General features: G+C 48.3%; 1 protein-coding gene across 5 annotated transcripts in view; it reads right to left on the bottom strand.

Annotated features, from left to right (window-relative positions):
- The window catches only part of Aff3 (ALF transcription elongation factor 3), a 434,549-nt gene that overhangs the window by 335,922 nt on the left and 71,293 nt on the right, over positions 1-27,334 (bottom strand). For all 5 annotated transcript variants that reach the window (XM_055607315.1, XM_055607298.1, XM_055607308.1 and 2 more), the window contains exons 2-5: positions 15,447-15,521; positions 13,210-13,330; positions 11,598-11,913; positions 11,084-11,469 (exon numbers count right to left, since the gene is read on the bottom strand). In XM_055607315.1, coding sequence (XP_055463290.1) covers positions 11,084-11,469; positions 11,598-11,913; positions 13,210-13,330; positions 15,447-15,521 — 898 coding nt within the window. The remainder of the gene's footprint in view (positions 1-11,083; positions 11,470-11,597; positions 11,914-13,209; positions 13,331-15,446; positions 15,522-27,334) is intronic.

Genomic DNA, 27,334 nt, shown 5'->3' on the forward strand with positions numbered 1-27,334 from the left:
GATGAACCCTTTTCTCCGACTTGCTTTTGGCCATGGTGTTTCATTGCAGCAGTAGCAGCCCTACTAGGTACCAGCATAAAGACCTGACCTTCCGGTCTGAAGCTGGACCTGGTGACTCAGCTTTGCCAGTGGGATGTGAGAGAAAGGCGTTCTCCTTCCAGGCAGCACCGCTGTGGACAGGCTACTCGAATCCCTTTCATCCCTTTCCAACAATGGAGAGTAGCACAGTCCATCTGGGATGATGGGGCACTGTTTGCACGTATGTAACAAGTCATCGTGTGCAAGTCAGTGCTCAGAGGCCGAGAGGGCAGGAGAGAGGAGACAGACCTGAAGGGCCCATGCTGGTATTCTAACACAGTGGAGTGGCTACGTTAACACCAGTGCACTATTTCCAGGTACAAGGAAAAAACTGGAAATAGTGTCACCACGCAAGCTTAAAGTGTATGCCGGCCACTCGGACTGTGTCATTGATAATGTGTGGATGTACAGAGCCATCAAACTGCACCCCAGTGGAAAAGAGAGGGGTCATCCTCTACACGAGGGATAGTAATCTAGTAAAGAGACCCCAGATCCGAGGCAGGATGTCAGTACAACACACCAGTCTTCAGCGACGGGCAAAAGTACAACACCTCAGCCTTCAGCCACAGGCAAAAGTACAACACCTCAGCCTTCAGTGATGGGCACCGTATTCTTTGACTTAAGCCACTGACACGGAATTCATGACACGGACCAGCTTCCCATCCTACTACATGTGCAATAAACAGAGCGGCCACTTCCTAAGGATTTGGGGTGCCAAAAAGCACTCCTTAAAAAGTAACTAAAACCAAACAAGTGAAATGACATTTGGTTTTCGTTCTTTTTCATGAGAAGTGAATTATGCTGATATATTAATCTTACAATTAAAACAGAGACCACAATTATACTCTTGTAAGTTAATAGAAAAATGATTCATGTATTCATGAAGAGGCGTTTTTTTTTTAAATAAAGCACAAAACTATATAATCACATGATAAATTGTTTCATAACTTACAAAACTGATTTAAGAACTAGTGTAAAAATTAAGATGAACCAATTTTTCAAATTCAGGAACATCAGAAAACAGAATAGAGACTGAAAATGGGATCACGGGCCAACAGGAAAGGCTTCAAAAGGTGACTGAAAGCCACAGAGAAAAATCACAGCTCAGAACAGAGAGGAGTAGAAAGAGGCAACCGTGATTCGAGACTCCCTTAGAGTCTTGAGGCAAAGCAGAGTGTGTGCGCTCAATAAAGGACAGGCCTGCAGGCCGAAAAGGCTCTTCGTGTTTCAAATATTGCTTAATATTGAGATATATTTTGGTAAATATTCTAAGTCTTTTTTTGTGGTTCTTTGTGTTATATTTTTGAGACAGGGTCTCTCTGTGTAGCCCTGGCTGTCCTGGAATTTGCTTTGTACACCAGGCTGGCCTAGAACTCAGAGGTTCTCCTGCCTCTGCCCTCTGCCTCCTGAGTGCTGAGATTAAAGGATTGCACTGCCTTCACGAACCGGCATATTTCAATATTTTTAAGATAAGGGGAAAAACTTACAAATATTTCAAAAGAAAAATGGGTAAAAGGCATGATCAGAAATCTACATTTGCTAACCATTTCCTCATTTCAGAATTACAAGTTAGGTGGCTGAGGCTGTTTCTTAGGAATAAATTATAAATAAATACACAAAATTCACTTGTCACTCTTTATAGAATAATTCATATTCAAGAAAACGCTTTGAAATACTTAAAGTGGTTTGAAAATGGTTCTTGAAGACATTATAGAGTGAGTAAATTCTAAGACAAGCCCACTGAAGTTGTCCAACTACATGAGACGTAGCTGCTGAAAGCCATACACCGAACAATGCCAGGCTGCCCAGTGACCGGGGATGGAGCATTTATGATAGCTAGGAAAATAAACATGGGAACAACCACACACATCATCTTCTCAATTCAATTTAAAGAACATTAGCACTTTTAAAAAAATCAGAAAGACTTATCCCAAAATGCTTTGTGTGTGCTTTTCTAGACTGTAATAAATTCATTTTATTCATCTCTGTGTTCCTAATGTTATGTAAATTTTCACAACTAAGGCAGTATTTTCTAAAAGCTTTTCTAAACTTGGCAAAAAGAACAATTCGCAAGTAAAATTTCTGAGTCCTGTCTCCCACCTGTCTTAGGAACCTGGGACTGTGGCCAGCTAGCTGGACTTCCCTGTCAGGAACTGCAGCATCATGGCGCACACGATACTTCACATTCTCCTGCGGCGTCAGGGCAGCAGCAGTCTGGGGCCTTCCTTCCTGCCATCTCTTCTGCTGACAGGGCTCCCTCTGCTCATGTGGACTTCTTCCTCTGTCTCCCAGAGAGAAGTCGGTCTCACCCTGTCTCTGGGTGACAGCAAGTGGACCCGGCAGCTCCAAGTCTGCATCCCGGCCCGCAAGAGGCTCCCTTCCCCAGTGGCTCTGCGCCTGTGGGAGCGGGCTATCCCATGCCTGCATTGCCTGCGAGACTAATGACATCTCAAATTCAGGCAGAGCCGATCCCTGGTTCTCTGGCCCACCTGTCACCTGTGCGCCTTTGGTCCTCTCAGCAGAGGTCATCCCTGCCCTCCGTCCTCCCTGCCATGGCTGTCAGCAGCCTGCACTGGCCCGCCTCCTAATCACTCCCAGGCCCACCCGTCCCTCTCAGCACCCCACCACCAGCACGTGAGGCTCTGCCCACCGGAGCTTCTTCTGGGCACCTGGTCCCCAGGGGCTGTCCATGCACTGAGAGCTGCGAGGTCTAAGAGGCAGGTCTTGAGTGCTGGAAGTGGGGTCGCCTCAGCTGACCTTCTACAGCACGACCCTGGTTCGGGGCTCTGCTCCCTGCTTCCCAGCCCAGAGCCTCCCAACTAAGCAGCTAGGCCGCCAGCATCCTCTCAAACCAGGAACCAAGGAATTCTTTGCTCCCTTGGTTTGACTCAGCAAGAAAATAGATACACACACACACACACACACACACACACATACACACATCTCCTGCCATTTCTTCCTACTGGGTATTTTGGTCACACATACAGTAGTAAAGCACCTGTATATCGGTGCAACTTCCCGTCGCCTCCCAGCCTGCACGTGCTACAGACCCCGATTAGATCAGGGCGCACCTCCTCCGGGATGCACCGTTCAGCGGCGCCCAAGTTTTCGGTCACAGCAAAGCCGAGGTCCTTCCTGCAGCCTGAGGGACCTCCGAGACATCGGTCCCCACAGTTCTCCTCTTCTCCCACTCCAGCTACCGCTCTCCCGCCATCCCACCGTGCGGAGGTGTGTCCCCGCGCTCTGTGTGGCACGCTCCTTGTCCTGGGGTCTTCCCATCAGGCCCCTTAGTACACACACTCACGCAGATGCCCAGGAGGTCAGAAGAGGGCACTGGCTGGCCTGGGGCTGGGGTAACAGATGGTTGTGAGCTGCCTAATTCAGAGGCCAGGAACTTAGGCAGGAGCACTCAGAACCCCATCATCTCCCCACTGCCCTTGATTGACCACCCTGCTCCCCACCCTCCCCCTCCACGTGCCCACCCAAACCCCCTCACCCCGCTCTGCTCTCCCCTCTCTCCGCTACCTACATCAATCGTAACAAAAATGGCTGAAACAGAAAGTTTAAGGGAGTAATCAGCTCAACTGGCTGTCATGAAGCAGGGAGGGCCGCTCCGGACCTCTGAGTGCAAATGCTCTTTATTATCATCTGCGAGAACGGCGTGACCCGGTGTGGAGGCTGCCCAAAGGGACAGAGCAAAGGCCCGTTCGACAGACGGTCACAACCAAAGGTGGCCAGCGATGCCGAAACCCGAGCACGAGAGTGAAGCTAAGGCCGAGGTCTTGAAAGACTGGCCTGCGTGAGCCTTAGCCGGCAGCTGGGGAGGCAGCCCCAAGAGGCTGGGGGCTCCCGTGAGCCACAGTAAGCTCCAGTGGGGTGACACAGACGTGACATCACATGTCCCTGGGGACACAGGGACCCTCCGCCGCTGAAGTGCTGTCTCCAGGGTGCCAAGGTCACAGTGGTAGAGGCCAATCGTGTTTGTTGTCAGGGTTAAACAGACAAATGAAGAGTGTATACACTTCTCTATTTGCTACTGTTTATCTGTTGCACAGACAAGGGCCGACCGTTTACTGTGTCTCAAAGAATGCTTCAGCACTCAGCCCACAAATGCTGGCCAGTTGTGAAACACTGAAATAGGAATAGTGGCAAGCATCGAAGAGTGTGCACAGAAAAGGGGTGGGGCGTGTTCCTAGAGGCACAGGGGTGTGCTAAGTGTTTCAATGTAACCAATGCTATAGAGGCCTGGAAAGTGTGCCTCCCCCCCCCCAGCACCTTCCTCATCCTATAGCCTCACTCCCACTCCCACCTGTGCCTAGAGCACAGACCATCCTCAAGAACACACACTCAGACACACACACACACACCCCCGCCCTGGTGACCGCCCACCCTAGTGGGTTCATGAGCTTCCCATCAGTTTCCGTGCCAGGTGTGGGCTGGCTGTCAAACCATCAGTTGGTGTGCCAGGTGTGCAAACGGGAAGCCACTAAAGCTAGCAATTACTACTTATAATTATAAGGCGTCCTTCCTTCTGGGGTTTCCCCGAAGCTCAGCCTGCTCGGTCACTGTTACACTGCGCAGCAGCTACTGAACGGGTTGCTCGAGACCCTGTCACGGGGTCACCAGCAGCCCTGTCAGCCACGCTCGCTCCTCACTCTCAAAGCCAGACAGTATCGGCAGAAAGGGGGGCTTGGACAGCAGTGGTGAAGGCACCCTGCACCCGGGATCGGACCTTAGTGCAAGCCGGAACTGTGCAGGGTGGAGGGGCGGCCAGCAGGGTCACACGGGCATGCAGCTATGGGAGGGCACCAGAGAGAGCCTCTCCATCTCCCACGAAGGCACTGCTAGTGCCCGGTGAGCACGCGGACGATCAGCATCCAGTTAAACGTGCTCTTTCAGATGCTGGACCTCCCATGCTCCAACCAGTGAGAGCCCACCGCCTGGGCGCTTTAATTCTCCTCCACCCAGAGCTCATGGCTTCTAGACTTCACATACGCTCAAAGAAAGCTTGCTGGCAAAACACTACACAAGAAAACACACCAAGAGCCAGCAAATATGATCCCAGGTTTGGGAATATTATCCCAGGAGGGGGCTCACCATTACACAAGGAAGAATCGTGTCACTGGGGCTTTATCATAGCAACCCGGCAACTCTCAGGAGTCATCATGATGTTGGTTATTTTCTAGCAAGTAAGGACACCCCCCCCCCCACCTTTCTCAGAATTCTCCCTTCTGGCTCATTCCTTCCTTCCCTCCCGGAGGACATGAGACGTAAACACAATCCTGCTGTTTTCTACTTTCCCCTTTACTCTGTATCACTAATAAAGCTAGCGTCTGCCGGGGTTTACAGTGTTCTCTTGCTCTCACCACTCCGCCATTTTCTCTAGTCCTCATAGGTAGAAACTGAGTGTCATTGTTCATACTCAACGCACACCTGCGACAGTTCTTGCTAGTCTCCAAGCCCTGCCCACCCTGTCTCCATCTCAGTGGAGAGACCCACTGGAGGGGGGAGCCCACGTCCTCTCTCTTAGGACTGTCTGGTGACACCAAACGCAGAGGCCTCAGACTGCTGATTAGCCCCAGGTTTGGAATCAGCACGTGCACAGGGCTGGGGTTTAAGAGAAGCCTGTAGTCCTTCCAGATGTTTTCTGAGGGAGGAAACTTTACAGGAAGACAGAAAAGAGACGGGGAAGACAGAGCAGGCTTGCTAATAACCTCCTGCTGGGCCTGACTTTCTTCTGCTCAGAAGTGGTTTCCCACTTGCAGGCTAGAAAACTTGGCTTTCTAATCTCAATCTGAAGGCCCCAGGAGGCAAGGACACCTCCATATGAGGAATCAAGGATTATAAAAACCAAAGTCATTTTGAGTTAAGTATCTTTTAGGATCCACTGATTAAAAGGGGATAAAAAAAAAAAAACAAACCCAGAAGTATTCCTATGTGCTAGCATCCACTATGACCTTCAGAATAACCCAGGTGGGACGAGGAAAGCAGGCACGCTCATGATGCGTATGAGCATTTGACTCTCACCCTCTGACCCTCTGTGGGTCAAGAAAGAACTTGTTCTCCGGGGGCGGAGGCTGTGCACGTGCACGGTGTGAACACTTTCGGGGGTCGGAGGATGTGCATGGTGTGAATACTCTAGGGGGACGGAGGCTGTGCACGGTGTGAACACTCTCGGGGGGCGGAGGCTGTGCATGTACAGGATTTGGACATGAGGAAGTACAGAGCGTTACATATGGTGCTGTTGTTAAGCCACTAAGTCCCACAGGACCTGCCTCCTTCTGCCACGGGGAATGGAGAGTGGAGGTGAGAATGACTCGAAGGATGAGGCTACAACAGATTAAGGAAACTGAGATTCCTGGCTCCACACAGCCCCTCACTTCTTCAGGAACAACATGACAGCATACTTTGATTTGAAAACATTATACATCTCAAATGTAATTAAGAAATCCCGACTGGCGTGAAGATGTAATATACACTCTGTTTTTGCAGATGCCTTTTTGCCCGACAGGCTGGTGCCGACTTTCATTTGGAAGAAATCCATTTTCATACAAAGGTAACCAAGAGTGACAGGAAAGAGGAAGCCTCCATCATTTATGTTCTGTGAACTTGGAACAGAATCAGTTAATTGCTTTTCTGGGAAGCTATTTTGTAGAATCTGGCATTTCATTTTTCTACTCTTACTTGTGATATATAAATGGTGATTTTCAGAAAAAGCTGGTCATGAAAATGCTATGTTTAATCAATACATCTTAAACTATTTCAGTGCACATTTTAACAAAGAAAATCTGATCAGCCAAACATTTATTCTTGTAGATGAACAGCCAATCACAACTAAGGCTCAGAACACAGTCTGTCAACTGACACTCAGACCTCTTTCCAGACCAACAAAGCTATGGGTGACAGGGCTGGCTTTGTCCTGTGTATTACATATACATTACACGTTACATATGTGAATATATATTACATATTCACACATTGGATTTCATGTATGTTCCCATCCCAGTCATCAGAGGTCTGTGCAGGATATTCAAGTCACTGCCCTTGACTAAAGGAGCAGGAAGAGGTAGAGGTTTTAGAACACTACTGCAGGTACTGAAAACTTCAGAAAGGTGGTCTGCACAGTCTGTGGGGACACCTACCAAGTGGGGCCTGTGTTAATACTCGTTCTTCAGATTCTTCAACCTACAGGCAAGCACAGTCCACCGTTCCGAGGCTCCACAGTGCATCTGCCTACCCCTACCCCCAGTGCGTACACAGGTACTAAATTTGAGTCTGAAATGGAGTACTTTCCCAAATGAAAAGTTGTTATTTGATAAAATTCCTACATTACCCCATTGAGTCAGAGACTGGAAGACCTTAAAACTAGGCGCACTTAGGTTTCCCCATACCCAGTGCCCAGGAAGGGCCTTGATGATATATTTATATAGTTACAGGTTTTATAAAGACTGCAAATTCAACACAAGCTATATCTGCACTTCTGCCTTAATAGTCCCCAAAAGCTAACCCTGGAATAATGTTAACAGGCAATTGTGTGTGTGTGTGTGTACAAAAATAACTCACTTCAACTGGAAAATCTTTGCCCTGTGATGTTCTAGAATGCTTCAGCCATTCCCTAAGGCCCTGCCTCTCGCCTAACAGCAGACACCTCCCAGCAGGCACTCTAGGGGAGGCTTTCTTAATGAGGGGTGTCAAGAGTAGGAGGCTCAGCTACAACAACAAAATATGTTTTTCATTAAACCCCAAAGCGAGCTAGGGTGAAGCAGCTGAGAGGCAGGCGGACTGGTTAAGGATTCTCCTGAGGCCTGGAACTTCCGCATCAAACCGAGCTACATTTTTCTACACTAATCACCCATTGCTGAAGAGTAAAGAATTACAACAAATAACCCTCTGTGGAAGTCATGTTAAAGGAAACAGCAAAGACTTGACGAAAGAGAGTCAGTTTCTCCACGTCAAAACAAGTAACGAGCCTTGTTCCACTACAAGGATGGCAAAGGGGAAAGACAGGGCTTGGGACCGGGAGGCCACCTTGAAGGTTAGTTTTGACTGTGGGATAAACTGCAAATTAAAAGCTAAGTGCCCAATTTACTCCACTCAGAAGGACAGATATCCTGAAGGCAGAGATCACACCGTGGATGTTAGTCTCTCAAGTTTCACGGCAGCCAGCCACCAGCTGACTCTCTTGGGTGTGTTCCTACACAATGCCAAACAGCTCTTTGCATGTCGTGCACACTTACACACTCTAATGTCAGTCACCCCTAACGCTTCTTTCAGACTCTGGATGCCTCACAATGTGCTAAGTCTTGTTCTACAGCTAACAAACTCAAGTAGTTGAGGAACACAAGTTATCTCCTGGTCACTTTCTATTCATTTCCTAGAAAACACTTTCCCTGTCTTACTAGAAATAAGTGCTACTAACAGTGCATTATTTTTTTAAGGTACACACACACACACACATACACACACACACATACACACACACGAAGTTTTTAATTACCTGCTATGTCAGATTGTTATTTACTCCAAAAAATAAAAGTATAAAAGCCTATAGTCTTTCAAAATTAAAAATGTAGCTGATAAATTCAGTTTTATGTTGTTGTTGTGGATTTTATTCGAATGGTCTAAAACTACTGACTTATTGTACCAACCTCCCAAAGGGCGTTTATTAACCTCTTGGAATATAGGTTTAAAATGTCTTGTAGTCTGAAGGGCAAGAAAATTGACACGCAGACACTATTTTGAATGAATCCATTTCTTACTGTGGCGGCGGACTTCATAAGCAGACGCGTTTTAAGAATCAAGTTATGTATTTCCTAACATGCAAAGCTTTTAGCTGACGTAAGGACTGAATCCCCTCCGTCTTAAACAACACTCCAGGTTGTGCCTTCTCTATAAACGTACTCCTGGCCTCTGCTGCACACTCAGGACAGAATGTGAGGGGGCAGCAGACAGTTCCCAGTGCTGTGCGTGGGAGTGACGATACGTTTTTCCCGCGTCACTCTGAGGTCTCACAGCATGTGTCCCTCTCAGGCACGACCCTTTTGCTGTAAAATCGCCAAGCCAGTACAGTACACACTGCCCCCAATCTAGGACGCTCAGAATGCATCAGGACAATGCCCAGACAACTGACAGCCCATCGAGCACCTCCTTCATCCTGCACTGGGTACGGAAAACACACCTCAGTGCTCTGAACCAGAACGAACTACACCTCCCTGGACTCTAAGTGAGGAAATAGTTACCTGAGACACTGAGGTGGCTGCGGTGCACCACCTTAACAAGGAATCAACTGAAAGGAAAACTCCCAGGAACCCTGTTGGTGACATAAGTTGGCACCACTGTTCAAGGACAAGCTAGACTTCCTTTGCCAACAGAGATCATTTTTGATGCAAATGACAAAAACTACAGAGGATGAGGAATGCAGTTTGACATGGTGGTACCGGTGTGTTTTCTACAAACTTTTTCAAATGCACGCCCAGGGCTAGAGAGTTGGCTTAGCTGCTGAGAACAGGTGTTGCTATCCTAAAGTCTGATTCTCAACATCCATGTCAGGGGGCTGTAGCCACCTATAAGCCCAGGCCCCAGGTATCCAACACCTCTCATCTCCATGGGCACGCATACACACATACACACACAAACACACACATACACACAATTTAAGAAATAAAAATGAATTTTTAAAACATGCTTGGGAAAATTACATTTTGCTTTCATCATTCCTAATGATTCCTGCTTCCTAATTGTGAAAATACATCATGAATGTGTAATCAAAAGAAGCTACTGATGCGCACACCGTCATGTTTCCTAATTAAAACCTTAGTCAACACCTCCTGGAGTGCAGACAGTCTCCAAAGGTAACAAGGCTATCTCCCAAATGGTCCATGGGGAGCTCTGAAGTGATAGCACAGAAAACGCTACACTCAGCCTTGTCATAAACACAACAGGAAACGTCAAATCCTTTGTTTCCTTTGGTTATTAAATTGAATTAAGATGCAAAGAACACTCTGATCACATCATTATTCCATCTTTAAAGAAGAGCGTGTCAAAGGGAAAAACGACCTAGCGGCTCCTAAGAGTGGAGTTAGAGAAGGGCTATTTCAGCCTCCACGCTGTATCAGAGGGAGACAACAAAGCAAGCACGCACACTCGTAATTCCTCTCCGTGTGCTCTCGGCAGCTAGCATCAATTTGGAAGATGGTATGAGACATGCTGCTTTAAAAAGATTGTCTTCCATCCAGACTCAAGCAGCCAGTCACTGCGTTTCCTACGACCTGTCGAGTGACAGGCTTGTTTAGAATCCTCACACTCAGCGCAGCCGCTCCACACACTTCGAGATGAACAAATGTGGTAGGACAAAATCAAAATGCAAACCAGGAAGAGTACGAGCTGAAACACTTCACTCTGAGAATATGTTCATAGAGCCTAACAGGAAAGCCCAAGGAAGAATCCTGTTTGCTATGACCAGCTCTGAGCCCCGAGACTTAAAAGGTGGGTGTGATGTCTAATATAGTGGAATACCAGCCAGATTCAACACCGATTCAGTACTTTACGAGCTCCTACTTACTCACTACACAAATTCAAACTCCTTTAAGAAGTTTATCGTAAAATTTTTCAAAATTGATAAAAATGTCAAGAGTTCTGAACTATTTTTCTAGAAAAATTCTGCCTCCTTGGAAGCTGAATTGCAGCCTTTGAAGTAGCTTATACTGCTGTTATATATCTCAGCCAATACCATCTTGTTCATGAAAACTCCCATGAACTCAATGGAAGGAGGCAGTCCATCCCTAGGTAATTCCTACACATGCGCGCGCACACACACACAAATACGTTCTCGGTATATAAGACAATCCTGTTATAACAACGTTGAAATTTTTAAAAATTGTAGCTTGCTTGCGTGCCACGACTCTCGCCACACCACCGGGGAGCTGGCAGGGGTGGAAACATAAAGACGGCATTTTCAAGTCAGGCTGCCCCCGAGCGGTCCGTTACTGGCCTGAGATGGACTCACCTCTCCTTGCTTGGGGATGCTGAACTTGGCAAGCTTGGCCTTGGCCCTGGCCGACTCTGGCTTACTGGCTGGGACCCCTCTGTAGGATGTGCAGTGCAAACCAGTTTCTGTGGACGACTTAAGCTTGGGAGATTCATCAGGCGCCTGGTCTTGGCCATCCATCGGCCGCACGTAGGCGGTGGGTTTCTGCTGGACCAGGCTGGGTTTTGAAGCCAGGGACGGAGGAAAGCTCTGAACACAGTGTCCGCTGCTGCCGTGCTTGGCTGCCATGGCAGGTGGCCTCTCCTGGGTCTGAAGACCTGCCTCCAGGTTGCACACTTGCTTGGCCCTTGTCTGCTGTCTGCCGACCCCGTCTCCAAGCAAGGTCCTGAGAGAGCCCTGTTGTGCTGAGTGGGAAGAAGAAGGTAGTGAGGGGGAGGGGGAGGATGAGGGCCCCCCCCCCATACAGTGCACAGGCTTTTCACTGTGGTTCTGGGAGAATGGTGCAAACCAACTGCCTTAAGCCCCTCCTTACCTGCTCTCGGCTGGCCATCTGACGGTGGGTGGCCAGCCTTCTGCCAGCCCACAGCGCCCCTCTTGCCCTGCGGCACAGGGCCTCCTGCGGGTGTGGAAGGCGTGGTGCTACAGACCGACGAGGGCTGGGGCTGGGCTCTTGAGTCTGGCACAAAGTGCTCATCTATCTTGTTATTCACGGGAGTCTGCGGCACACCCGGCTTGGGCACGCCAACGAGGTGACTCTGGTTGGATCTATCGGTTAAAAAGTCTTTCATTTCGTCGTAATTTCCTAACGTGTTCTGGATCCGGTTGGAGAGCTCATCCCCCTTGTTAGTCTGGAGAAAGAAAAAAACAGGCATGCTACTGTTAGCGGCAAGACGGGAAACGGTGGGCAGGTGCCTGTGGGGTTGGTCGCAGGGCCCAGGCTGATACGCTCAGATGAGAACTGAGAGACAGAAGTGAAGTCCTTATGGCTTCTGCTTGCCTCTGCGCTGCTCAAGAACTGGAAGTTTGTGACGGAGAGCTTTAGGGTGTATTAAACAGAAAGCTGTCCTTGGTGTACTGTGCTGCAGCCAAACGTATTTATTATTTATTTATACATATGTTTATCTTATATGTATATGTAAGCTGGAAATCAGAAAATTTACTCTTACAATGTCACAACACGGTTTTTGGTTAAGTCTTTGTAGGATTAGTTTACTGTCATTCTGAAGAACGACTGAAAACGTCCCTTGAAGATTTAGATCTGGCTCAGAGTAGGTTTGCCTCCAGATTCTAAACGAGGAGCTATTCCCGCCAGAAACGCATCTTGTGAGGCGAGTGGGAGCAGAGCGAACTGAGAAGTGACAGGAGACCAAACGTGTGTACTTCTCTAAACACGTGACATGTGTCCACGTCACATGGATGCTGAAACATGAGTGCGCTCTTGGAAAACACCTCACTTTGGGATAGATGGGGGCCTGTGTTGTTGATGAAAACCACATCAGGCGTGTCTCAGCAGCTGGTCTTTGCTTTCAATGAAAAGTGATTTTACAACTTCTTTTTTTACAAGTATTTTATGGAGTGTGTGTGTGTGTGTGTGTGTGTGTGTGTGTGTGTGTGTGTGTTAAGGGGAGTGGGGGAAGAGAAAGGGAGGGGAGACAACTTGAAAAATTTGCTTCTCTTCTTCCACCATTTGGATTTAAGGAATCAACTCAGGTCTTCGGCCTCAGTAGCCGGTCCCTCCCCCACTGAGCCATCCCAACAACCCCAATTTCATTAGCCCTAACAGGTGCCTTGCTTGATCCTAGCATGCTCCACACACATCACATATACAACCTAAGCTCTTTTGAATAGTGCTTAAGAGCTCAAAAAATGTTACAGATACCATTAACTTTAAAACCAAGGAGATGACATCTGAACTGTTCTTCAAAGTCATAGCAACTAGGTCTCAGTGTCATTTCACTGATGAGCTGTGTGAGCTAGACACCAAAATTTAGGGGTGTGAAGCCCACGACACATGACATCACAGCAGCAGGGCTACCTTCCCAGTCTAAACAGACCTAAAATGAGGCAGAGTTTCCTGTCGGCTCCTTCCCGGGACAGTCCCAGCGGCTAAGAAGGAAGGTGACCAACTGAAAGCCATCATCTACCTTGTAAGGTTCACTGAAGAGGGAGTAACTGGAACTAAAGCTGCCACCGTCCTGCTGCGTTTCCTGACTTCTTCTTTCTCGTTCTTTCCTCCGTAACGCATTCCTGTCTGGTTCATAGACGCTGCACCAGGAGAAGAGAGAGAACAACCCCAAGCATTAAAAGGCCACGCCCAAAGTAGGGTACATCTGAAGGCAGACACCTGCTTAGACGGACAAACGGCAAGGACAAGAACAGCGATGAGACTAAAGCCAGGCCAATTGAGTCCCATGTCTGAGAGTCACTCCTCCGGAGGGAAAATCCTCAGGACAAGTTCCAACCAGAACCAGACCCCTGCCTGAGGTGTCAGGGAGAAACTGTGTAAGCAACTTCGACAGAGACCGGGGGAGGGGGAGGCCCTCCCCACTTGGGCCCGCAGTAATTACCTCGTTGTGTAAATAGAAATTATGAGCCTACTTCCTCAAGTGACAGTGCCTCTGAGTGTTATATGGGATTGCTCCTGGTTGGGATCTTTTTTGTGTGTGGTATGTCTGTGTTTCTGTAGATTCCATCATTAACTAGCTCCCCAAAGAGCTGTTAAAACTCCATGCTGCAGTGGGTTTCACAGTTATGAGCCTCCTCCTGATCTCTGTTAATCAGTCAAGTCGTCAGATGACTAGTGAATCAATTCCTCCTTCTGATATATTTGACACCATCACTCCTCCTAACCATAAAAAAATGTGACAGGAGGAAGGGGAGCAGGCAGCAAAGGGAAAGAAAGGATGGAGACTGAATTACATCAATGGCATCAGGAACTCAGCCTCTGGTTGAAGAAAATTATTATCTTTTCACCCAAAAACCAGACGCCAAACAACCAGAAGTGTGAAGGAAAAAATGGAGCGTGCCATTCCCCTCATAAGACAAAAATAAAAAGGCTAATTCAACCAGTGATAAGAAAGTGACTCTGTTAGTGCTGAGAGGAAAAGCCCCAGTCTTTCTGGGCCCACTGGCCCAGGGTAGACACACAGCTACCCATCGGAAAAGCACACATCCTGAAAAGCTGGCCCTGCCCTCCTTTCCTAGCAGAAGCAAACAATGACAGCAACCTAGTCGCCATTTTGTTTAGCATGTCTGCTTGGTCTAGGGAGCAGAGGGCTGAGCTAGGAGCCAAGACAGCTACCTATTAACTAAAGTTCTCCCAGACCCAGAGAGGAGTTGACAAAAAGCCCCTCAAGCTCTTCACCCCTGTGTGTTCGTCCTGAGGTAGGGATGTCTCGGGGTAGTGCGGTGAGGTCAAAACAAGAGGGCGCAATGCTCGCTAAGTCAAGACCAAGTCCAGGGTAATGATATTAAAATGTGGTTACAAATCAAAGGATCTGTGGGTTCAAAACAACTTTGTGAAAACAGTAATTGGTCAAATAGCTCCCTGTAGAATTTGTGTCATGTGGCCATGGGAGGCACAAACCCCACAGTGATTACAAAGTACTCCTCATCCCTGTTCAGCCTGTGCGGCCAGGACAGAGCTTTAAAGTCAGTGTCTGTACAGCGACTCTATACACACTTCTGGCAAGGCTGCTCCTGCCCCTGAGGCATTTAATTTAAATTTAAAATTAGGGAATGCTAAAATATACAGAGCAAGGAGGCCATTAGCATTTTAATTCATCCTTAGTACATTACCCAAAGTTATTAGGTCTGGGAGCCTAACCAGTGTTCTTACGTTTAAAAAAAAAAAAAAAAATCTACCAACAGGGAGGCTCATCCTTCCAACATCACAGTTTCTGAGCAAGGCTGAGGTGACAGGGCGTGGGGACACCCTACATGCTCATTCACAGAAGCAGCCTCCAGGTCCAAGGAAGAGGCCCTGACTGCCCTATGCTGCTGGTGGGAGCTTGTCCTTCGGAGCCCTGGCTTCTGCAAACACTCCGTGGCTTTCACACGTCAGGGGACGGAGGACACATGATGGATGAGACAGAGGCATGGAGTGGGCTTCCAACAGCAGGAGGACTCTGCGTTATCAGCCTCTAGCTTTTAGATGAACTTCTCCCGGCATGTGGAGGAAAGGGAGGTCCTCGCGTCGCATGCCCCTGGCTCCCCTCCGGCACCGAGGGCGCCAGCCTTCCAACAGAGACCTCCACACATGCCATGCAGGCCACCCGCAGCCAGGCCAAGCCAACCGCACACAGGACTGGGGTGATGAATGCAGTGGCCTTATGCACAATGAGCAGGCAGGCTTCTGAGGAGGTCCCCCCCAAAATTATACCTCCTGCATCTGCTGGCTGATGACTGAAATTCCAGAACTAGAGAATCAGTCCTCTGGCTTAAGATGTCTTCACCCCTGTAAGAAATACAAACACCACAAGAAGAAAATGCTTTAAACCTCACAAGCCTGCATTTAGTATCTCATATGGACAGGTTTGCCGGCATTTCCCACAAAGGCCTAAGGGGCACTGAGCAAGGACACAAGAATCCAGATGGGAGGTGGGGGGAATCAAAGGGCAGGGTTAAGGGTCGAGGGAAAAATAGTTTATTCTGCAACATGGGTCACCACAGTCAGATCAGTGGGGTTCACACCCAGTGTGTTTCCAGAGCTTTGGAAAAGGAGTCAGGTCAGAACTCCGGAAAGCTAATGTTGAGGGCGAGGCTGTTCCTATTTAAATGAACCCCTCTTTCCCAGCCTCCTTGGGTCTGAAGACCTAAAACTCCCAAAACATAAAAGTTTCCTGTGGGCTTCCACCTGCATGACTAGACTATGGCTCCAGGCAGTAAGGATCGAACACCCTCCAGACAGAAGAAATGTCCCTTCCGTCAGTTCACGGGGCCGCCGCAAAGACTGCATAATGCATCTACGCCATCAGAGAAAGCCAGGCAAGGCCCTGCGTCCTCTACATCCTCTCTTCAGCCTCTCTGCCTCACAGGCAACTCTGTAGCCTCCATTGAGCAGATGCTTTTCCAAAGGTATGCCCTACCCCCACCCCAAGTCTTCATTCAGGAATGAGGAGCTGCGGTATCACCTGCTCACAGCAAATGCCACTCTTAAGAGAAAGGCGGGACCTCGACACCAATGCTCAGTGCTTTTGCTCACACAGACAGAAGCTGCTGGGCCAGTGCTCCTCTGTACTGCCCACAGGGAGAACCAGCGCAGTACCCTCACGCCTCACTCCCTTGCTCCTGGAGCAATGAGAAGGCTGTGCCATTTGCTTAGCAGCAATGGAGCCTTTCCCCTGCAGATGGAAAGCGGGGTCAGCTTCCTGGGGATGCGAGGCTGGCTTTAGGTAATCTTCATTCCCGCAGGCTGCTGTACCTGCTAAGCTCGGTAAATGCCATGCTGTTTCTTCCATGTGAACAGATGGTAAAGTCTCTATCAACTGTTAGGTTTTTCCTTATTTCCATAGAAATTACAAGAACCATATTCCTCAAATGTATATCACCAAATGCATTTATTTATTTTGCACAGAAGTGTGGCAGTCAACTGCCATAATGTTACTTATTATTTATTACAAATGCATAACAATCCCAGAAAAAGGAAATCTTTCAAATCAACTCCTTGTAGAAGACTTATTTTTAGGTTTTTTTTTAAAGCATGTAGAAAATATAATAAAAAATATTTCTGATTATTCTTCATTTACTTGATTTTTATTTCTCTTGCAGCTAGTTATGGTACAGGCTGAGGCTAGTTATGGAACACAAGTAAGAGGAGACACCCAGACAAGACCGTCTCCAGAACTGATCTGTCCTTAACTGCAAGGCAACGACAGGAACCTGAGTAACATGACGTCTCCCTTTGCTGAGAGAAAACAAACACCCAAACAGTCATCCATAAGGCCACCAAGTGTCCTTACAGTGTCTTAGACAAAGATAGGGGTGGCTGACATTATTACTAGGTTGGCTTTTCAGAATCAAGGCCTCTCTATCATGGTCACCCACGTCCATAACCTCAGTCTTGGAAGACAGGGCCAAGAGGAGGTGAGACCTGCCTCAAACAAATAAAACAGAATAAAGTTAGGAGTTTAGGATGGTTGGAGTTAGACCATCCTTGATTCTTTCAAAAGGGCAAGAGAAACGGCAAAGTCCAAAGTACTTTATTCATCTCTCCTGAGAGAGGAGAAGCTGCCCACAAACCAAAACCACGTCCATAAGCTGGGGATGAACGAGCAGCAAGGACAAAAACAGAGCAGAAAAAAAGAGAGAAGCTACTTCCCATACCAGAAAACGAAGAAAAGTATGTTAGCAGTTCTAAGTTTTTACAGTTTCTGAACAACAAAAATGACTACCTTTTTCTACCCCCTCCCCACCACACACACAAAGGATCATTACCCCACGACCTAGGAACCGAAGCACAGAGAAATAATAAAATTACACACTGTGAACATTGCCAATTAGGGCTGATGGCGTCGCCAGTGCCATCAAGTGCTGCCCATTCATCAGCCTGCTACAGGCTTTTCCACACTACCCTCCCTGGAAGAAAGGGTTCTAATGAGCACAGCCAACCCACCAGCCGAGGCCAGTACTTGACCCAGGAGATTCCGCTGGCCAGGAAGAGCTGCCTCCTACCCTGACGAACTCAACTGTGTGCAGCCCACCCACATCAGAGTGCTCATTCCAAACAGACTGTCATTCCCCGTGGAGGAGGCTGGCAGCGAAGGGTGCATGAAGCCAACTCCAGCCCTTGACTGGAATCATGTTTTGCTCTTTATAAGAAAATCATCCTAACTTCTGGTATGTCTCGGATTAGGGGCTCAGCAGGCATCATTTTCTGTTGTTATAACAAAATACCCGAGGCAATGTACCTTATAAAGAAATGTGCTTCATTTACTTTGGGAGGCTGCAAGTCCAAGGCCGGGTGGTCCCATCTATTTAATAAGCAGTGATGGCCTTCTGGCTACAGTTTGGCACAGCAGATGGCATCTGCAGGGGTGCACACGAGAGAGAAAGCCCAAGGCTTCCCCACCCACGCTCGCTTTAGCAGCACCTCACTCCTGGACCCAGACAGAGTCTAAGGTGGTATGACATGCCCTTTCTAATACAGAACACCTTGACTAGACACCCACCTTTTCAAAAGTTCCAGCCCCTCAATACAACCACACCAGAGATGAGGCTTCCAGCATGGGGGACACTGGCAATTTCCTCGTGCCCTCTCCACATCATGGCAAGGGCTAGGGAAGAGCAGAGATGAGAGGGACCATTTCCCGTCCCTCAGAGAGTGTTCATCTGCTAACCATGCCTTTGAAGGCTACCTTTCAAAATAGCAGAAATATGGCCTAGTCCAAAACCAGCTCCTCGATCCCAGGCATGGGGCTATGACCGATCCCTCCTCACAGAATGAGGAAAGAACAGAGAAGGTGGTCCCTCACAAGCAACGTGGGCACCAGGTATGCAGATAAGCTCTGCACTGGGCTGGCAGAAGGAGCACCAGAACCACCAAGTGGTACACAGCCCGCAGCTGAGAGGCTTTGGAGAGTCTGGGCAGGTGACCTGTGTCCTGGGCAGGCAACCCGGCTTCCTCAGCTAGAGCTCTATGTTCAGGACATCATGCCCTTCGTCTGCCCACTGTCAGCCTGCTGTGACTACTTCCTCCTTCAGAGTATGTCTGCCTGGTCCCTCCCCAGAAGCAGAGGGTAAAACACAGGGGCACTCTCCACCAAAGATGGCTGAGCCGCCCACCACAGCAAGCATTTTCAGATGCTTCTGAGTACTTGGCCAGGATGCTGGTGGGCACACAGACAAGGAGAGGGCGAACAGGGAAGAAAGGCAACGGGTGAGGAAAGGGAAGACTGCGCCATGCCTCAGAGACTCAGCAGCTCCCAGCTGGCATGTGACACTGTGTATAATTTAAGGACTCTAATCAAACACTCCAAACGTATAACAATTGTTCTACATTTAATGAGTCAAACTAATCACCATCTTTTGTTATTTATAAAGTAAACAATAAAAGATCTGTGTAATCTGGTCTCAAAAGACAGGAAAGCAAGACTGTGGAAATGTTCCGTGTGAAGCCCCTCGGTCTGAAGACTTGGTGGACAGAAAGGCCTCGGGGTTTACTCGGGTGACAGAAGCAGTTCAGAGATGGGACGGGGCGCCTGTCTGGCAGAAAGACAAAGCCTCCGAGCTGCAGCCCTTAAGGTGCTGGGTTGAGCCAATGGGGGATGGTAAGGCTCCGGTGAAGGTGGAGGGAGCAGTAAGGCGACTCTGGTGAGGGTGCTGAGGGGTGGTGACGGTCACAGGAGAGCCCACTGGTTAATCCTGACACCACCCAGAGCCACCTGGGAAGAGGCTGGGTCCTGGGCGGCGTCAGAGCAGCCGACAGGCAAGCAAGGAGGCGTGCATTCTCTCGGTGCTCTGACTGGAGCTCTCACATGACTAGTGTCTTGAGCTCCTGTGTTGGCTTTCCCACAATCAAAGACCATAACTTGGAACTATCAGCCCAATCATGAAACTGCAATAGAGCAGGGTGTCATCGGTGTGTGATTCAGTTGAGGCTAGTGGTGGAGAAGATGGTGGACGTGGTGAGGGGTGGTGGTGGTGGTGGCGGCGGCGGCGGCGGCGGCGGCGGTGAGGGATGACTATGGTCAGGGGAGTGAGAGGATGGTGGCGAGGGTAGTGATGGCAACGACCCTGACTGTCGTAGGGGAGAATGTGGTGGGAGGTGATGGCGGCGGCAGCCGAGTGCCTGCTGAGGAGACAGAGCCATTCTGTAACACACCTAACCGTCCCTTCAGTCCCCCAAGAGCACTGTTCCATCTCTGCTTGTCTTCCTGGCCAAGCAGTCTCAGCCCCATGCTTGCTCTGCTTACCTTGCCAGCATTAGCCTGTAAGTGCGCCCCTTTTCCACAAGATTATCTACATCTTACTGTCCTGAGTCTGATGGACTCCTCCCAGAGCGGTTACGGACCTCCGACTGCTCTTGCAGGGAAGCAGTGAGGCTGAAGGCACTGCAAACCCGACACCTCTATACCGTCCTGAGAGAACTGTACCACAACTAGACAAAGCACCCACAAACACCCCAAGTAAATTTGGGGGTGAGCTCTCCCATTTTCCCAGACCTGTCTGACTTGTTTTAACTTTTCCAATAGCAACAGCTATTCCAAGTGGGCTTCACATGAATTATTTCACTTAATCTTGAAAGCCTCATGAGCCATCATCCTCGATGGAGAAAAGCAGCCGCTCGAGGTTAACTCACTTGCCCCGTCCCTCGGGCAGCCAGCAGCTCTCCACGTACAAGCCAGGCAGTCTGGCACCACCTCGGGATTCCTAGACTCCGCTGCACTGCCTCCCCGGGACAGCCCCTGACAAGCTTTGACAAATGGTACCCCACCCTCTGTTAGTAAATGCCAGGCTGAGGGGTATTAGCTTTCAAATAGTGACTATTTCGGTTCATTCTTTGAAGGTTTGCTAACCCTCCTTGGTTGATACAACTTTAAAAATTCTGTAGTCACACACACACGCGCACACGCACACAAAATCCCCAAACACACACAAAATCAACACCACCACCACCAAAACCTGCCATTCTCGATTCAAGTGAAAAAACACTAGCAAGGATCGAATATCCAGTCCCTGAACGACTCCAGATTTCAGGGTGATGATCCAGCTCCCTCTTTCACCTCATCCTTAAGGTGGGATTCTGCATATGGAGTCCCCTGGCTATTGCATCGTCCTGCAACAGAGCTCTGTGTAACCAGCGCAGCAGAACTGCTGCTGCGGCCTGGCATGGCACCCACAGACCCAGGTTTCTGCTGATCATTTTCCAGGTTCAAACTCCGTTTCTATGTCCCTGGAAGTGAAGACTTTCAAATCTCTCTCATAAATGTCCTCCAGTGGGTTCTGAGAGAGGGAGAGAGATGACAGATAAATGACAGCTTTGCATTTCCAAGGGTTAAATGTTTTTCCTGAGGGAGCCTAAGCCTCTGTGCCACAAAACAAGCATCAGGCGCTAATGGAATTGTTCCATGATAAATAAACTGCCAGGATGGATGACAAGCAGCTTTCAAAGAGGCTTTCCATGGAGCCTAACTAGCAGAAGTTCATTTGAGTTTCTTAACAGGATCCCTTTCCTTCACAGTATAAAAGTGCCTTGAGATGAAGCAATTACTCTGATTTACCATCTTCTCCTTGGTAGAATATAAAGACGCAGAGAGCCCCACAAAAGCAGTAGCCAAATGAGACTGGCCTGCGAAGCCCCTACTATGCTATTTCCAAGAGTTCCCTCCCTGGCAGCAGAGTGGGGCTGCTATCAATCACAGGTGCCCAAGCTGAGGCGGGTGAAGGAGGCTGCTTCCTCTCAGTGCAGGTACGTGCTGGAGCCAATAAATCCTTTTCTCCTCTAGCAAACGCTCAGTTAAATCTCATCTTCACTTGGCAGCGTGTTTCACAATCTCAGCTTCTAGGAACTTTAGGAGCTTTTTACAGACATGTCCTGACTTACAGCACGTCTGTGTTGTAACCAGGATGCTTTTCTACCCATAAACTGTCCTGGCCACTCTGGGTCATGAGCCTCAGGGTTGAGGGTGTCGAGATGGTCAAGCTGATACTTCAAGTAGAGCAGGATCCTGGGCACAGAGCTGGGCGGACCGACTGTGAGCCCTTTCAGGTGTGGCCTGTGCTCTTCCGAATCCAACCTGCCCTCACCATGTCTGCCTGGAACCACCATGGAGATTTGCAGCAACTGGCTGGAAGGGGCTTTCTGCAAAGGGATGAGCAATTTCAGGCTACTTCTAGTTGCTGCCCTGAATTAATTTCCCTGTCAGGTGCAGAACTAACTGACAGCCAGGATGCAATCAAGCAGAGCTGACTCTAAAAAGGACACAGGTGGGCCCAGATGCCTTCTGATAATACAGGACAATAACTAGGGTCTCTTCCGTGTAGACAGCACGGCTAGAAACTAATACAATAATCGCTGTCCTAGGAATGGGGGAAAGGCTCGGCAGTTTATCAGCTTAACTGGATGCCTTAGATCAACAAGGTGAGGTTAAAAACAAAACAACAACAACAAAAAAAATCCTTAACACTCTCAGGCCCTGACTGAGAGCATGTGATACCCCCTGAGAGATGATGCTGTAATTCTCACAAAGCTAGAGGCTCAGACCCTTGTCACAGAGCGACCAGCAGACTGGACAGATTTCTGTCCTACTTTCTGTCTTACAACCTCCCCCTACCACCAGCCTCTGCTTTCCTCCTTGCTGAATGCTCACCTGAGCTCTGACTCAGCACCATTTCCCCCCTTTTGTTCTGGGGTTTGCGGGTGTTTTAAGAAACACACTCACTCACTCTAGATGCCAATCTTCAGGAAGGAGAAGGTCCTGCTGCTCCTCTTGTGTTGCCCTTCCTTCCCTGTCAGCCAGTTTGGGGCGGTGGCGAGGGGTGTGGGGGAGCTCCCCAGCACCTGGTCTCAGGTCCACAATGTCTGCTTTGGCTGCTCCCCGCCAGCTTGGAATTTCCCCGCAGGGAGGACCACCATGGGCATCCTCACTTCCCAGCCCCCGACCGCTAGCCCTGCCTTGGCAGGGTGCCCTTCCCTGAACCTGAGGTACTAAGCGCTCCTAGGCCCCCTTCTTCCCCTGTGCTACCCAGGGTTCAAAGTCTCTCCTCCCCGAGACAGTCTCACCAACGTCAACCATCGCTCGTTTTCGGGCGCCATCTTCACATGGATGCCATGGAAGGCCCAGCACCCACCTGGATTCAATTACCCAACTACCCACACAGCCTTCTAAGGCAATCATTCCCCCTGAGCATGCTGGCTGTCCATGCCCACATCCACGCCCATGCCAAGCTTGCCGCCCTGTCTGGCCTCTGCTACCTCTGTCTGTGGCTATCAAATCTCCAGACACCGGAGCTCACCTGAAGTCCACCGTTCCACATGCCACCACTGGCCGCCACGGCAGCTGGTCTCCCTAGGCCAAACGCTGCTCAGCCTGGTCAGCTCTCTCCTCCACTAGCGCCTCTCTACCCACAACCAGCCTTGTTCTCCCCCCCCAAGACCCCTGGAGGCTTCCTAATGGACTTCCCAGCTTTTCTTCCTGCCAGTCAAGCATTTCTTCATGTCTACTGTGGTTTAACTGTAACTTAACTAGAGTGTTCCCCTTAGATCCAGCACGTTAAGGACTTGATCCCCAGGCGGTCCTGCTGGGAGGGGGAGGTACTTTGGAAAGAGGGGATCTTTGGCCGCTGACAGCACACCCTTAAGAGGAAGCATCAACGAGCCTCTTCCCTCTGCTCCTTCAGGATGTAGAATTCGTGCTCCTCCTCCTACCATGGAACACCTCCCTCTCCAGGGACCACACTGAGGCCACTGCTCCACTTTGGACTGGAACACACAGAACTGTAAGCTAAATAGAACTTCTCGTTATGTGCATGCAGCTACCTCCTGCACTGCGTTTAATTAAGGCAGGTCTAACATGCCCAAATGCATCCCAGCCTACATAAAGGCCTCCTGTATTCTACAAAGAAATCTGCAGCTTCACAGCTCCTATTCTCTTGCAGAACCCCCATTAGAAATGCTCTGAGCTCCCTCAGAAGCCAATCTATGTCGACCCATGCATGAAACCGTGTCCTAATGCCCAAAGAGTCCCTGGCACAAAGTGGACACAGAAAACTGCTTGCAAACACTGTAAAGTTACATGGCAAACAGAGGTTTCCTTCTATCTCCTTCCTCTTCCAAACGTCACCCACAGGCATAACACAACTCCAACAAATGCAACTAAAATCCATCCGGATGCTGAGTCCTAAATGCTCTTTATGATTCTGGAAGTTAACAGTCACGAAGAATCATATTACAAGTGATTCTGAGCAGCTGCCCAGTGCTGAGAGTTTGGAAAGGAACTTTATACATGCTACTGTGTTTATCCCTCTCTGCAAACCTGTTACACAGCACTGCCACTGTTTAGGAAACATTTTAATAAGTGATCATATAAATACAAAAGTGAAATAAAATCCATGTGCCATAAACATTATTATAATCAGTTTGAGATAGAGACCTTCCATCAATAATAATAATAATTTCCCAAAGCACAAAATCATTACAATACGGATTTTTTTTTTATTCCATGGCAATTTTGAATACTAAAAACAACGTACGCTCTAAAATATCATACTTGTAATTCAGAAATTGCGTAACACTTCCAACATACACAGTGCCAGTTACACATGAAAAACTGTGCCACAGCCTTCACAGAGCACCATGGAGGACATTTCTCTGGCTTCCTATGTGAGAGCTCTGCCATCAGCTGAGCCTGACTTAGAGGAGAGTGTGAAGGAGTATGAATCATTTGAACTCTGTGGCTCTGTAATTCACTCTTTGCTGCCGACAGTAGATGATTAATTCTAAATATCCATGTTCCACAGTGGCAGTAAAGCAGGGTCTCCCCATGGCTGATGCCTCACTCACACACACCCAATTCCCAGGAGATGTGTGATCTATCATAAAAAGACTGCGTTTGATCCCCAGAACGTTAGCCACAGTATCTAAAACGGGGTACCCCTGCATGGTGGTAGTTATCACAGTTCTGCCAGGAAGACTTGAGCTCGCTTCTTGTTCCTCCCACTGTCTTCCTCTAGCCTTCCCTCCGCCTCTCTGTGAACCCCACACACAACCAAACACAACAAAGTGGTTGTAAGCCAGTGGGCAGTAAATAAAAACAGCTCTGTGATATTAGGATAAATTTACTAATGAGGAAAACCTACAAAGAAGGCCCTCTGCCTCAAAAACACTATACTCTCAGCAAGAGTTAGGCAATCTAAAGCAGGCGAGGCGGGCAGAGTCAGGGAGGAGGCCTCTCACTTCTCTCTTCTCTCCTGTCCTTGCTCTCTGTTCGGTCAGCACATCCCAGTCCTCTGCTGAGTCAGCAGGAGAACACCCATTCTGTTTGCTTCTATCCTGGCCTCTCAGATTTCCGGGTTCTCAGAAGTCTTCCTCTAGTCTGGCTGTGACAACTAACACAAAGACCATAGAAGTGCCATGTTGTTCCTTTTAAATTAAAAGTCTGAACATGTTAACAAAAGATCATTTCCTAGAGGGAAGCATACCTGAAAATTCATACTCTAGAACATTCTAAAATCCGAAAATGTTTTGTGAGCCAACAACAGGCCACAAGCATGGTCCTCATAGTTGGTCACAGTCAAAACACAGACATACTGAGAGTACTGTATAAAACTACTTTCTGGTTATGTGTACAAGAAGACATGCCTGAAACAAATAAATGCCAAGTCACGCTTGGTCCTAGTCCCAGAATATCTCCTTATTACATGCAGAAATACCTCTGAATTAACGACTGGAACTCCAAACACTCTCACTCCCAAGCACTTTGGATAAAGGGCCCTCAGGCAGGAGAAAAACTATCAGAGCTAAAGATTTCTTGAGTAAGAAGCAAATGACTTGGAAGCAGAGAAGAGGAAAGAGGGAGAGAAGAGTCCCACTGTGCCAGAACCCTTATCATCACTGGCCCCACAACTGCCAAGGTCGTGACTCACTTTCAAAGAGCTCAGCACTGGGCCTGGAATGAGGATACCCAGTCACCACCAAAGAACAGACAGGCCAGAAGCCACTCTGTCCCGGAGGCCCCCTGGCCTGGCACAGATAGTAAAACTAATCTACACAGCGAGCGGCGACTCGGAAGCAAATGAGGTAGTGAAGGGAGCTGTGTGACAACATCAAAGCGTGATGCTAGTACTGCTGGATACGGGGTGACCAGGACACCCACCGTGCAGACAGTCCTCTGGGTAGCCTGCCATTAAATGCAAACCTTGATATGATACTCTACTGAGAAGAGCACGCCACCAACATGGAGGATTTCACTTCCGTGTTACAGATCAATGGCAAAACAAAAGCAAACTTAAAACCAGTTAATTGTTCACTCTCAGGGGCCGGTTAAGAAATGACAGTGCTACACACAGCGGAAAGCTACGTAGCCGTGTGTGGAAGGGATCTAAATGTGTAGACATGGCCATATGCGAAACGCAAGGTAAGTGAGGAAAAAGCAGCTGTGGAATAACAGGGATGACGTGCGCTCTAAGAAGAAACATGGAGGACTGAAGGGGAGGCAGCACTCCCCTCTCGGAGGCTGGGTAACACTTACTGCTTTCCTACGGCCAAGTCTGTTTCTAAAATGCCAACGACGATCTGAGTTTCCATCTGCTCTCTGACTCCTGAACTACCAACGCGTACAATGAAAAATTAAGGCAATTATGTCTACACATAACACAAGACGAGAATCCTTGCTTATAGGCCAAGCCTATTTAGGATAACCAACCATCCTCTCTGCAGATGTAACCTTCAGACTTTGACTCCAAAACACATGCTACAATGTTCACAGACATCTGGAGTCTGCACTAACACATGCAGGTTTGTTTTTTTTTTTTTTTTGAGAAAAAAAGTGCTATTTTTATCATAACAGTGTCAAGCTACATCTACTCCAACAAATTGTGGGTTTCAGAGAAATAATCTACATTTTTCCCAAAGGTATCACATGGCAGCAGATCTGCTGATATCAGTTCTGGGACTTTCTTCAACTTATTTCTGAGAGAAAAGAGAAAGCTGAGGCTACACACCGGTGTACAGGCGCCAGCCTCCTGATGCGTGAGGCTGAGGGGCAGAGGCTTCTGGCAGCTCCCCTGGTGTGGCCCGCTCCCCACTCAGCCTCTCTCCTTCCAGATCCTTCCTATCGTTATAATTCCATCAGTACTTTTCCAGCCTCTGTTAATTCTTTCTCTTTCAGTTAGTCAAACCCTATTTGCCATCTGAGAATGGATAATTCCAATTTCTTTTCAGGTCAACAAGTAATAAGCTCTAATTTTAGATCAGAAGAAATTATTCTTAAAATTACAGTTTTGCTTCCTTTCTTCAAATATTTCTGCTTTGGGCAGTTGTCACTGACTAGTGTCCACAAATCTTACATACCAAGCAAGCCATCAATAATGCAACATTACTCTACATTAATATTAAGCACATTGCATTTTCTTAAGTATGAAAGGTTAAGATTAACAGCCTCTTGTTCTTTCACTATGAAAATATTTGTAAGTCTAAAAATGCAACATGCTATTTCCTACCTACATAAATTATAAATACCCTGAATTCTTGAAGGATGGATAAATGCCGACAGCTACAGATTTCCATGGATCATCAGAGAAACGCGCCTACTGAAGGTAAAACCGTGTTTC

The sequence above is a fragment of the Psammomys obesus genome, unplaced genomic scaffold (genome assembly GCF_907164565.1).
Source record: "Psammomys obesus unplaced genomic scaffold, mPsaObe1.curated_primary_1811, whole genome shotgun sequence".
Taxonomy (NCBI): domain Eukaryota; kingdom Metazoa; phylum Chordata; class Mammalia; order Rodentia; family Muridae; genus Psammomys; species Psammomys obesus.